Consider the following 13,055-nt stretch of genomic DNA (forward strand, 5'->3'; position numbering starts at 1 on the left):
TCCCTAACTTGCAATTTCGAAAACGGCGAGGGAAAGTGAAACACAGCCGTCCTTCAAAAGTCGGGCTTTCCCTAATTTTACAATGTGGTTCTCCACTCAGGTAAGCCGAGTGGTGTGTGTGCAAAAGTGCATGCGCTGGGGTGAAAATAACATACAGAAACACATCGTATTAGGGCAGGCATGTCCAACAGGTAGATCGTGATCTACCAGTAGATCACTGGACGTCTGTGGTAGATCACTGGTAGATCACTGGCTCCCTCCAAAGAAGCTCAACAACTTTGGCTTCCCTAAAAATGCTCAACATTTTAGCCCTTCACCCCCCCAAAAAAGGGCTTTCCTCCCACCTCAGAAAAGCTCAACAACTTTGACCTGAACCCCCCAAAAGGGGGTAGATCACTGCCAGTTTTTAACTGTGAGTAGATCGCAGTCTCTTCGGAGTTGGCCACCCCTGTATTAGGGAAAATGGCCTTGCAAAAAAAAAAAAAATAGGGGGAAATTGCACGCGTGTGTATGCGTGTTTCAGAAGAAATTCACCCAAAAATACTAATGAATTTTCATGAAGGCAAAAATTCACCCGTCCTTAGAGCTGGGCAGAGAGCTGGGCAGAGAGGTTTAAAGCCTCTTATTGACTCTGGCGCCACCTACTGATCCACACTACCAACACCAATGGCCGCCAGCCACACTGACGGTGATGGTATTAACAGTGACTTTAAATAAATAAATAAATAAATGGCATTCCTGTCAATCCAGAGCAGGCACCCCCAAACTTTGGCCCTCCAGATGTTTTGGACTACAATTCCCATCATCCCTGACCACTGATCCTGCTAGCTAGGGATCATGGGAGTTGTAGGCCAAAACATCTGGAGGGCCGCAGTTTGGGGATGCCTGATCCAGAGCTTCACAAGATTCTGAAAAGCTCATGAGTAACCACACAAACAGAGGGCTTCTTTGCTCTTTCCAACTCCAGGGAAGTTTTACACACGGGTGCGCAAAGTGGAACCTCCACATTCAGAGGGAGTGTATCTCTGTTTGTTTTTTTCAACAAAAAAAAATTATTCGTTTTATGATGAAACATCATACAACAAAAACAAAACAAAACAAATACATCAGAAATACATCACACAACAAAAACCTTAAACAATACACAAAATGATAAAAAAATAACATAAGAAACATTTAAACAAGGTACAAACAATATTTTTAACCTCATATTTTACTTGTTTTGAGGACTTCCACGAATCCCACCCTTCTGATTTTCATTTTTTAAATTATTTTTATCCTTAGCAACCATTTTATCCTTTTCAGCCATTATCATCTAAACCAACCATTATTTTAAACTATTCATATTTCTAAAACATCCTTCTCCTATTTCTGTTTAGCTTATTATCCCCCTCCTCCTATCCCCCCATGCCCAGGCCTCCTCCGAGGCAGTGTATCTCTGAGTCACAGTTGCATGGGAGGGCTGTTGCCTTCCAGCCCTGCTTAAGCGCCTGACTGGCCACAGGTGCTTTCCAAGACTGGCCTTTGACCCGAGCAAGAAGACAAAAGGGATTGCGTCAAGAGAAAGAAAGAAATCAGGCCCTGGATTCCCAGTGGATGATAGTGAGAGGCTGCCTCCTACTCGTGAGGAGAGTGAGCCCTAGAGCACACTGTGGGGCTTCCTTCCAAGATACAAGTGAGAGAGAATCAAACAAGCTCTACCAGCTCTGCTCCACTGGGAAGGTAAATACAGGAGCTGGAGGAGCACCGGCATTTTAAAATGTCAAAGCTCAGCCAGACCAGGACTTCCCTCTCTCTCTCCCTCCTTCCCTCCCTCTTCCTGATAAGGAAATCTAGGGACACCGGCTTCTCATGGGTGAGTCAATTTCCGGCCTTCCACACATGCAATGGATCTGGGCAGAAGAAGCACGCATTTGCGATGCAGCCGAAGGGGTTAATGGACAGGTAGGAACAGGGACTCTCCGAAGGCGGGGAGACATGTGACGGCAGGTGATACAGGGAGGAGCAAATTACTCAAGCTGTTGCTTTTCTCTCTTTTTCTCTCTCCCCTGCTCTCCTCCTCTGCTCTGCTCACACTCTCCAGGTTTCCATTTCTGGCTGAGACCTGCGAAGTTCCAGGCTGCCGACTAGCAAAAAATAAATAAATCCACCCTCGAACAAAACCTGCTCTCTCCTTCCACCTGAGAGAGTAATCTGCAAAGGAGCGAGCTGGAAAGAATGAAAAACTACCCCTTCTGAATCCTGTCCGGCGGAAAAAATATTCCTGTTTCCAACTCCTGCTATTTGTTTGATTCTGGGGAGTGTCTCGCTTCCTCCTCCTTTATTTTCTTATGGAGATTTGGAAGGTCAAGGGCAGAGGGGAAGGAAGCCGGCTGTCCAAAGGCTAGGGGGAAAACATCAGCCAAGCTGGGATTTCAAAGCCGTCGGAACATTTAAGCATTTCCAGGTTGCTTGAATGCCACTGTCCATTGCTCCCCGCCTGTTTCTGAAAGTTTGGGGAAGAAAAGAAACTTGAGCAAACTTTTTTCGTCCTATCCAGGATATTTTTTTACTCCACTGAGATGAGGTGACGGGTAAGCTGGGAAACTGAATGCCAGTCTTTAAAGACAGTTAAGGGCCAAAGGACTCTTGGGTTGTTGCTTTTTCTTTAAGTCGGAAAGGGAAACTGTTCACGAGGAATTGCGAAGAAGCTACGAGGGACGTTATTTGCTGCTAGTTTTCCCTTAAACTCAGGGATACACCGCACTAAATTATTTCACTAAATTATCCACCTTTTTTTATTTATTTTTGGCGGGCGCTCCCCTCCTTGGACTAGGGCTCATGGCTTTCTCTCAGGTCCAGTGTCTCGATGACAGTCATGTCAACTGGCGCTCCAGCGAGTCCAAGCCCGAGTTCTTCTACAGCGAAGAGCAGAGGCTGGCGTTGGAGGCGCTGGTGTCGAAAGGGCCGGACGCCTTCTACGAGGTCCTCAAGAAGGAGAACATCAGGGACTTCCTTTCGGAGCTGGAGCTCAAGAAGATTTTGGATACGCTGGAGACGTACGACCCCGGCTCGGAGTTCATCCCCCGCGGGGGTGATGGTGGGGCCGACCTCGGCAGCCAGAACGGCGAGCAGGACCAAGCACCTTCTTTGGAATACTGGCCGCAGAGGTCCGACCGGTCCATTCCACAGCTGGACCTGGGGTGGCCGGAGGCCATCGCTTACCGTGGGGTGACCAGAGCTACTGTCTACATGCAGCCGCCTATTGACTGTCAGCCTCACATCAAGGAGGTCGTCCGCAAGATGATCTTCCAGGCTCAGAAGGTGAGAGTTGCCCTCTGGGTGCTGCGTTTGGGGGGTGGGGGGGAGGGTTAGAGAGCTCCCCTCTTGCCCAACCGAAACATCCCTTTTGTCTCCTCCAGAGGTTTGCCTAGAGGATGATGCACAGGCAAGTCTGGTCTGTTCCAGAATGAGCTCATCCTGTCTGTACTTATCACTGGTGTTGGTGGCAGATAAGCTCTGTGGCACTGATCCAGTCTTCCCAAGGAATGAGAGGGCGAGCAAGTCAGTTGGGGCAGTTGCTGCTGGTTCAAAGTGACGGTCGAAATTGGGACAAAGCTGATCAGGAGCTCTCTACGCCAGGCTGTGTGTGGTTCCCCCCCCTTCTCCTCTCACATGTTGGTCACTGAAAGCCAACGTGGGTTTGAGCTCCACGTTGGGGGAAAGATTCCTACACTGCAGGGGGTTGGGCTGGATGGCCCTTGTGATCCCACCCAACTCTACAGTTTTATGATTCTATGAAATGGGGCGGAGAGGTGGAATGGATGGTGGAGAGAAGACTCATTATTGCTTCTGGTCCTTTGACCATCTGATGAGCTCCCCGGAAAGTCATTTTCGTAGCCTTTACCATTCTGCTCAATGCTCAGCACTCTGGGGTACAAACCTATAAGGAAAGAGGCAGCTTCTGATCTGTAAAGGTGGCTCCCCAACTGCAGATACGCATGGTTATTCGGTGGTGAAAGGTACTCTGTATGTGCTCAGTGGCACTCTTTTCATCACTAGTACCGGTACTCTCTTCACACAGTCCTAGCCAGAACCCCAGCCACGGTTCCAAGCTTAAACGATGGTTGAAATCAAACCGTCCTTTCCTTCCTTCCTTGTGGAAAGGTCACGGGGCAGGTTTAGAACACAGAACAGAAGCAGCCCAATTTGTTGCAATTAGAGAATCTGGAGTGTTAAGCCTGGAAGAGGAGGAAGGGCAGCCTTTCATCCCAGGCCTTTTCTGCATCAGTGTGCAGCCGAAGAGAGCCAATGTGGCCCTTGGTGTCCTGGGGCAGCTTGCATCTCGGTTTCCCCATCTGTAAAATGGGAGTAACAGTGACCTACTTCTCAGGCTGCTGCAAGCACAGGCAAGATGATCGGCTGCTCATGTAAAATCCGACATCAACCGCAAAAAATATCAGTCCACACTGCAACTCACAGAAAGCAGAAACAGTCTCCCCGTGCCTAAGCTTTATTGATATCACACTCCAAAAGCTCCAATCAGTCCTCCTCCTGTTTTCGCTTGATCAGTTTCAGCTTGGATAGGAACGGGGGGGGGGGGCAGAATAACCTCGGTGCCTGAAATCCATCTTCAAAATTTAGGGACGGCTGGCTCTCAGTAACCTAGACGAATCTAGCTGGAATAAAACTATATTTCTGTTGCAACAGGGGTAATAAGCCTGGTGCTTTCCATAGCTTAAGAGCATAAGATGAGCCTGCTGGATCAGGCCAGTGGCCCATCTAGTCCAGCATCCTGTTCTCACAGTGGCCAACCAGATGCCTATGGGGAAAACCACAAGCAGGACCCGAGTGCAAAAGCATCGCTCTCTCCCCTCCTGCAGTTTCCAGCAACCGCTATTCAGAAGCATTACTGCCTCCCACCACGGAGGCAGATATTGTTGGACTCCACCTCTCACCATCCCTTCCCATTGGACAGGCTGGCTAGGGCTAATGGGAGTTGGCGGTGCATTGCAGGGGGTTGGACTAGATGACCCTCAGGGGTACCTTCCAACTCTACAGTTCTATGATTCTAACCTCTAGAGAGCACCATCACCGGATGCTACTCCAGCGGCATTTTGTAAAGGGATGGGGCAGCGAGGATAACCGTTAGAAAACCAAGATCGGTGGTTAAGGGTGTTTTAACTCGTGGCAGAGAAGGCTGGTTCAGGGCTTAGCCACATTGAAATTTCATCTGCTCATACCAGGCACAATCTGCACTTCAAAGCTCCTTGTATGAGTGCTTTTTCTTTTCCCCCTCCAGAGATTTCCCCATGAAAACCCGGTCTTTAAAGCTCCATCGGAGCAAATGGCTATCTGCAGGAAACCCCAATTGACGTTTGCTCTGAATGAGCACCAAAGAACGAGATTCCACAGGGCAAAAATAAAACACTCAAGTCACAGAGGTTTCGAGGGCAGACCTCTGCTTGGGAAGAGCAGGGCAAAATGTAAGGGTAGAGAAGCCCTCTCACATGTACACCCCTTGCACATGGAAATGAAGCATCCCAGGTCACCTCACACATTCTGCTTTGGCACAATGTTCACTTCACACATTCAGCTGCCAGTCATCTGGTGCTGATGAGAAACTAAAGTATAGAGCCCTGGTTTATTTTCCGCAGATACATCATGCATATTATTACTGTGCTTTGCTTTTTAGGATACATACCAAGGGACGGGTGTCATGTGGCTCTCCAGATGTAGCTTGACTGTCTCCTATGGTGCCTGAGCACTACACACTCTGGCTGGCACTGATAGGAATTGGAGTCCCACAGCAACTAGAGGGCCACAGGTTCCCTATCCCTGATATAGACCCCAACAGAATATAACCACAAAGAATAGCTCGGTCTGTAAGTATTTGCCATGCTTACGCACTATGGAACATCCATGTTCACGGGCGGTATATCTCGGAGCACCAGATGCGGCGAACAGCTAGCATGCGATGACCGTTTGACAAAGTGGACTCTGGCCCATGAAAGAATATTCCACAATTAATTTACTGGTCTTTAAAGGTGCTAGCAAGACTCTCCCTTGCAATTTGACACTCTCAGTTACATTTGCTTTGGAAACTGAAGGTGGGAAGAGATGGGTCCTTGCTCCCATCCAGCATGGAGTTCCTAGTGAGCTTGTGCTAAGAATTAAAGCTGTCCTGCATTAAATAATAAGGAAATATAATGAGTGTTAGGCACAGTCAACCCCATGATAAAATCTGTGGTCACAGCAAGGCAATTTGATGTCCTCCTTCGATTGCACCATCAAAGGGATGAGTGGCTGCATTCTCCATAATTTGCTCAGTTAAAAAGGGGAGAGTCAGAGCCAATGATTCTCCATGAAAAGGACCAGGCTGACTCCGCTAAGGGCTAGCTGGACAAACTAGACCAGGGCTAGCATGATACCAAGCTGGCCCCCAAAGGTTGCAATCCTATCTTAGGTCACCACCGTCTCACCTAGTGTGCAGAAGCGACTCCGCTTTGCTTGCAAGCCAGCCCTCCTCAACCTGGTGCCCTCCAGATGTTGTTGGACCTGGGGATGTTGGAAGAATTCCAGCTGAAATAGGAGTGGAAATTGCTGGGCTCAGAATGGAAATCAACCCAGCAGATACGTTTGGCATTTGCAGCAGCCGGTGTTGTTTTCAGCCCGCAAATAATATGCAATCGATGGCTTTCCTCAGCACCAGCACCTACTTGCGCGGTGTTTCCTTTGCACTGAAATGGATGGTGCACAGTAACGTAACGATAACGTAGTTCCTTGTGTAAAATTCCACCACAGCAGGCCACAAGATGAGTAACGCAGTTTCGATCGGAAGCCAAACCACAGCAGAAGAGAAACAGCGCTCCATGCGACAAACCTGGGTTCTTACATCCTCCCCGTTGGACTCCAATTCCCATCAGTCCCAACCCTCAGCCATTCTAGCTGGGGCTGATGGGAATTGTGGTCCAAGTTATCCAGAGGGCACCAGATTAAGGAGGCTGGTTTAAGCTCCAGGAAGCCTTTCCGAAGGGATTCATTGGGAAGCAAATACCCAAAAGTAGGCAGCAATGAGAGTGGGCGAAATAACTCTTACAGTCACCAGGTAGGAAAGATATTGTGGCTCTGATGTAGGACGTGTTGTACTTAAGGCCTCTCTGCCCAAACTTTTCTTTAACAAGATCAAAAAAAGAAAAAATAGAGAACGATCGGGCTCCTCCTAGGGCAACTTGTTCTGGAGCTGTGAATAATTTTTCGGGGGGGGGGGGGATTTCGTATCTTCCCAAATGACTGATGAGCTCCCAGCTTCAACTTTGCTTTGTGTCTCCCTGTTGGCTGAAAATGGACATGCGGAAGGATGCTCGTTGCCCTTTGGCAACATTCATAGCACCTGAAGTGTCCGTTTTAGAGGCTTCACTGCAACCCAGCGGTGGTGACAAAGCATCCTCTAGAGATGCAGCAACATGGGTGGCCATGCATGCGTGGCTGAATGGCTTACGAAGCATGACTGTGGAACAATCACACCATCCCTAGTCCATACTGTCATTCGCTAGCTTGGAACATTCATCAGATGCAGGCAGGATGGTCACCATTAGTCACCATGGCTATATAGATGCTCCAAGTTCAGAGGAAGTCCACCTCTTGGCTATTGGCAGGAGAAGGCTTCATGCCCTGCTTTGGGGCTTACCAGGCAGGCCAGTGCAAGTCTTGCGGTGGCACCTTCAGGACCAACAGATTTATTGGGAGCACAGGAAGTTGCCTTACACTGAGTTTGACCACTGGTCCAGCTAGGTCAGTATTGTCCACACTGACTGGCAGAGACTCTTCAGGGTTTCCGTCCTACCCAGAGATGCCAGGGCCTCCTACATGCAAAGCAGATGTTCCACCATTGAGCTACAGCCCTTGCTTATGACACAAGCTCTTGTGGACTGTCCACATTCCCCATGGTGAATGTGCACAATGGCTGGTCATTGTGCATATTAACTGCTGAACTCAACACCACTCATAACGTATATTCCAAATTTAATGGTTTCTGGGCGATGTGGAGGAACACCAGTGCTTCCGATAACTGGATCTATATGTCTGAGATCCACCTCCAGCTGGCTTGACATCTTCCTGTCCTCTCTTAGCCGTGGGTGTTTGCTGTTGCCCCAACTTCATGCATTTCCCCATCTCTCAAGGCTGGCAATCACCTTGGCGGCTAAGTCAGAGCCATTTCTCCATCAGCAAGCACGTTCAAGGCCTTCTCCCACGTAGCAGAGGTCAGGAGCGTGATCTGAAGAGGTGTTTGGGAAACGTAACCCATTTTGAGTATGCACCAGCGGCTACAGACAAGCATTGCCTGGGCTCATTCCATGTGTTCCTTCACAGCAGCCAAGCCATATATTCCAATGAGGTTTACAGTGCATCTGCACAAGTTTATATTTGCAGGGTATTTTCATATATCTGTATTTCATTACATACCCCTTCAGGAGCATTCAAGAAAGAAAGTTACCCACTCTTGCTCTTAGCCAGTTTGCAGATTTTATTATTATTATTAATAATAATAATAACTAATCTTTGCATGCATGTAACAGCCTAAAGGGCCCATGTCTCAAGACGAGCGATGGGAGGATCTTGCCCATTGCTGTTCTCTCAGTTTCTCAGTTTACTAATCTTCAGTTCAGCTCTTCATATTTCTGCAGCAATCTGTGATTCCCCACCCCTAAAAAAAAAAAACCTCCATCGGTTAATTTTCCAGCATTTTGGTGCAAATTTCTCTAATTTTTGCGCACAGTTTTGACTAAGGTACAAGTTTCTCAAAGCGATTTCTCCTCTTATGTGTGTTATTTTCACAATGAGATGGACTCTCTCACCTATTATAAGTGCTTTGATAAGCACTGCATGTTTGGAGAAACTGCACTACAAAATCCGTAGAAGTTTGAATTTTGAAGAACGGCTGTGTTTCAGTCCGCACATTGTGTCAGAAAGTGCACATTTGATAGAGTCGGCCTTAAATGCGAACTGAATACAATTTCCCTTCCCCTCCCTACTCTCATCTCTAATTTCTGTCGTTATGTGGTTTACCTACAACTCTTGTTTCAAAATGTGGCTGGAAATGACCATGGGTGTGTGAAATTGACAATGGGCTCCAAGAGGGCCGGATTTAGGTTTGATGAGGCCAAAGCCACTGAAGGTAATGGGGCCCTTTTTATGTCCAGCTGTCCTTTGTCAGGGACGCGGGTGGTGCTGTGGTCTAAACCACTGAGCCTAGGGCTTGCCAATCAGAAGGTCGGCGGTTCGAATCCCTGTGACAGGGTGAGCTCCCGTTGCTCTGTCCCAGCTCCTGCCAACCTAGCAGTTCGAAAGCACATCAAAGTGCAAGTAGATAAACAGGTACCGCTGTGACAGGAAGGTAAACGGTGTTTCCGTGTGCTGCTCAGGTTCACCAGAAGTGGCTTAGTCACGCTGGCCACATGACCCAGAAAAACTGTCTGTGGACAAACGTCGGCTCCCTCGGCCAGCAAAGCAAGATGAGTGCCGCAACCCCAGAGTCATCCGCGACTGGACCTAACGGTCAGGGGTCCTTTGTCAACAACAAATTGCTGCTGTTTTTTGTGTTGAATACAGTAAATGCTATATGGTAATTCATGGATCTAATAAGTATCTAAAGCCATTTGCACATGCAGAATGTAGGCACCCTATATATAGAAATGAGCAAAGCAGTGATATTTTAGGGAGCAGGCTAGCAGGCGGGGCCCATTACTTGCATCATAGGAGCCTACACAATACAAAACACTGTTGCTGTATGTAGGTTTTATTTTATTTTATTTTATTTTTATCTTATATTTTGGAAATGTACATTCAGGGGTTTTTTTCCCTTTAAATTTTTTTGGGGACCCCAAGAGAGTGGGGCCTTGAGCTATCGCTTGTTTAGCTTATACATAAATCCGGCACAGGGCTTCAAGTCTCTTACCTCACATTTTATGAAAGCAGCACATTCCCCACACACTGATTCAACTTGGTCTGTGTGGGAATGGACCTTGGTCAGAGCAGGGATCGAGGGAGGAACACGGTGAGCTGAACGCAGCGTGTAGAAGGACAATAAAGCAAAGCAGAGCAACAAACACAAGGGCAAAGTTCTTTGGAGATACCTTCCCTCAGCATAGAAGAATAATCACCTCTCGCATCTGCCCAGATGACATACGACCTCTGTGGCACAATAATAATAATAATAATAATAATAATAATAATAATAATAATAATAATTTATTATTTATACCCCGCCCATCTGGCCGGGTTCCCCCAGCCACTCTGGGCGGCTTCCAAAAAAACAGAAATTCTAAAATACAGAAATCCATCAAACATTAAAAGCTTCCCTAAACAGGGCTGCCTTGAGATGCCTTCTAAAGGTCTGGTAATTGTTCTTCTCTTTGACCTCTGGTGGTAGGGCATTCCACAGGGTGGGTGCCACTACCGAGAAGGCCCTCTGCCTGGTTCCCTGTAACTTGGCTTCTCGTAATGAGGGAACCGCCAGAAGGCCCTCGGAGCTGGACCTCAGTGTCCGGGCAGAACGATGGGGGTGGAGACGCTCCTTCAGGTATACCGGACCGAGGCCGTTTAGGGCTTTAAAGGTCAACACCAACACTTTGAATTGTGCTCGGAAACGTACTGGGAGCCAATGTAGGTCTTTTAGGACCGGTGTTATGTGATCTCGGCGGCCGCTCCCAGTCACCAGTCTAGCTGCCGCATTCTGGATTAGTTGTAGTTTCCGGGTCACCTTCAAAGGTAGCCCCACGTAGAGCGCATTGCAGTAGTCCAAGCGAGAGATAACTAGAGCATGCACCACTCTGGAGAGACAGTCAGTGGGCAGGTAGGGACTCAGCCTGCGTACCAGATGGAGCTGATAAACAGCAGCCCTGGACACAGAGTTGACCTGTGCCTCCATGGACAGCTGTGAGTCCAGAATGACTCCCAGGCTGCGCACCTGGTCTTTCAGGGGCACAGTTACCCCATTCAGGACCAGGGAGTCCTCCACATCCGCCCGCCTCCTGTCCCCCACAAACAGTACTTCTGTCTTGTCAGGATTCAATCTCAATCTGTTAGCCGCCATCCATCCTCCAACCGCCTCCAAGCACTCACACAGGACCTTCACCGCCTTCACTGGTTCTGATTTAAAAGAGAGGTAGAGCTGGGTATCATCAGCATACTGATGGGACACCCAGCCCAAACCCCCTGATGATCTCTCCCAGCGGCTGCATATAGATGATAAAAAGCAAATGTGGTGGGGAGAAAGACTCAACGAAATCCTATTTGAGTGTGCGAGAGAAACTTCTAGATCAGGCATCCCCAAACTTCGGCCCTCCAGATGTTTTGGACTACAGTTCCCATCATCCCTGACCACTGGTCCTCTTAGCTAGGGATCATGGGAGTTGTAGGCCAAAACATCTGGAGGGCCGCAGTTTGGGGTTGCCTGTTCTAGATGGAACTCTGGGTGATAACAGATCTGCACAAGCTCTGTTGGGTGCCAGCCATGTCATACGGTCCCAGCATTTGGTAAAGCCATCACAGCTTCTGACTTGAAATTGGCCGTCCCGGTTTTTACGGCTTGCCCCCACCCCCCACCCCTCACAACGCTGCCCCAGCAGCGGATCCTGCCTCTCTGCCCCTGGCAACATGGCGGTCAGTTCTGAGCTCGGCGGCGCGGTTTGATGATGTCACTCGCCAGGGCACCGCCGGGAACCGGAGGCAGAGAAACAGAAAGATAGAGAGGCTTAAAAGTGCAAACTGGAGCTGATAGTGGCAGGTCTTGAGCAGCTGGAGTCCACCAGGCCGCGGATACTGAATTGGGCCACTGATCCAATTTGGATCGTGATCCTGCCACACAGGATCAGGTGAGCCCACTTAGCAATCCAAGTAGGATGGAATCATCCTAGCCGTCTACAATTCTATGAGCTACGAAAAATATTTTTGCCAAAATGCATCAGAGGAAAAAATCCAGGATTGTCACATTTGGACACGAAGGAAGATAAGCTAAAGATTCGGCAGTTTGGCCAGTGCAAAGCAACTGCCAGAAACTTGAAACCTCCATTCCTCCTAGTGCTGGGAAATAGAACCTCCACCTGCAGAGGTAGTATACCTGAGAGTCATAATGTTGAGGGCAAACAACAGACAGGGCTGTTGCCTTCCTATTTTGCTTTGGGGCTTCGCAACTGGCTTCTGGTTGGCCGCTGTGGGAAAGAGGATGTTGTGCTAAGATGGGCCTTTGGTCTGATCCGGTTGAAGGGCTCTCCTGACGTCCTCAATACCGTAGCCTGTGCTGAAAGGCGTTCTGAGATTTCAAAGGCAACAATCCACACCAATTCAGCTGCTTCTCAACAACCCAAAGCCTACAACTTAAAACCAGCTTCCTAAAAGATGCTTTTGGAATCCGACCTCCAATGGGTTCCTTTCTCTACGGCACAATCCCATTCTCCCCCACACTTGCACCTCCCCCCAAAACTGTGAATCTCAGTTAGTAATTGCAGGACGCAAAATGCTTGGCGTCCTGGAGATGAAAGGAGAGGGAGAATAAACAGGTGTGCTTAGCAAAATTCACTTTGTTCCTACCTCTGGCTTTCCCAACAGTTACCGTCCGACTCGTAATTGTGTGTTTCTGGACGCAAACCAGCAGCCACCTTTGAGAAGGTGGGAAAAGAGGTGAATTAATAATGCCCCTGTTTTTCTCCAGTACCGAAATGACCTGACATTTTATACACGCTAATTAAAAGAGGAAAGTAAGGGCCACACAGCCTCTCCACTTCCATAAACAGCCTGGAAGGGATTCTAAACCAAAGCGACATTAATGCCCCTTTGTCTCTAATCCATTCAGAAATGCAGACCGACAACATATTCTGAATACCCAGCTGGTGTGTTCAAATCTAAGGGAAAAGAAGCAGAAGACAATGAGAGAGGGGGGTGGGGGCTGGAATCTATGCTTAAGACCGATCAGTATGGAAAAAATAACATCTGGCAGTGGGAAATAGGTAGACATCTTTTCTTACTAAGGAAACAGAAAGGGGTTTGTGGAACATAGCAGGATGCAAGCTAAACCT

The 13,055-nt window shown here is 48.3% G+C and overlaps 1 protein-coding gene across 3 annotated transcripts in view; it reads left to right on the forward strand.

Annotated features, from left to right (window-relative positions):
- Positions 1-1,596: 1,596 nt before the first annotated feature.
- The window catches only part of FAM83G (family with sequence similarity 83 member G), a 49,178-nt gene continuing 37,719 nt past the window's right edge, over positions 1,597-13,055 (forward strand). For 2 of the 3 annotated variants that reach the window (XM_035130546.2, XM_035130547.2), the window contains exon 1: positions 1,989-3,303. In XM_035130546.2, the coding sequence (XP_034986437.2) occupies positions 2,821-3,303 (483 nt within the window). In that variant the 5' untranslated portion in view covers positions 1,989-2,820. Of the gene's footprint in view, positions 1,945-1,988; positions 3,304-13,055 lie in introns of those variants that run through there. The other variant, XM_035130545.2, reaches the window with a different exon arrangement.

This window comes from Zootoca vivipara, chromosome 14 (genome assembly GCF_963506605.1).
Source record: "Zootoca vivipara chromosome 14, rZooViv1.1, whole genome shotgun sequence".
NCBI classification, from domain to species: domain Eukaryota; kingdom Metazoa; phylum Chordata; class Lepidosauria; order Squamata; family Lacertidae; genus Zootoca; species Zootoca vivipara.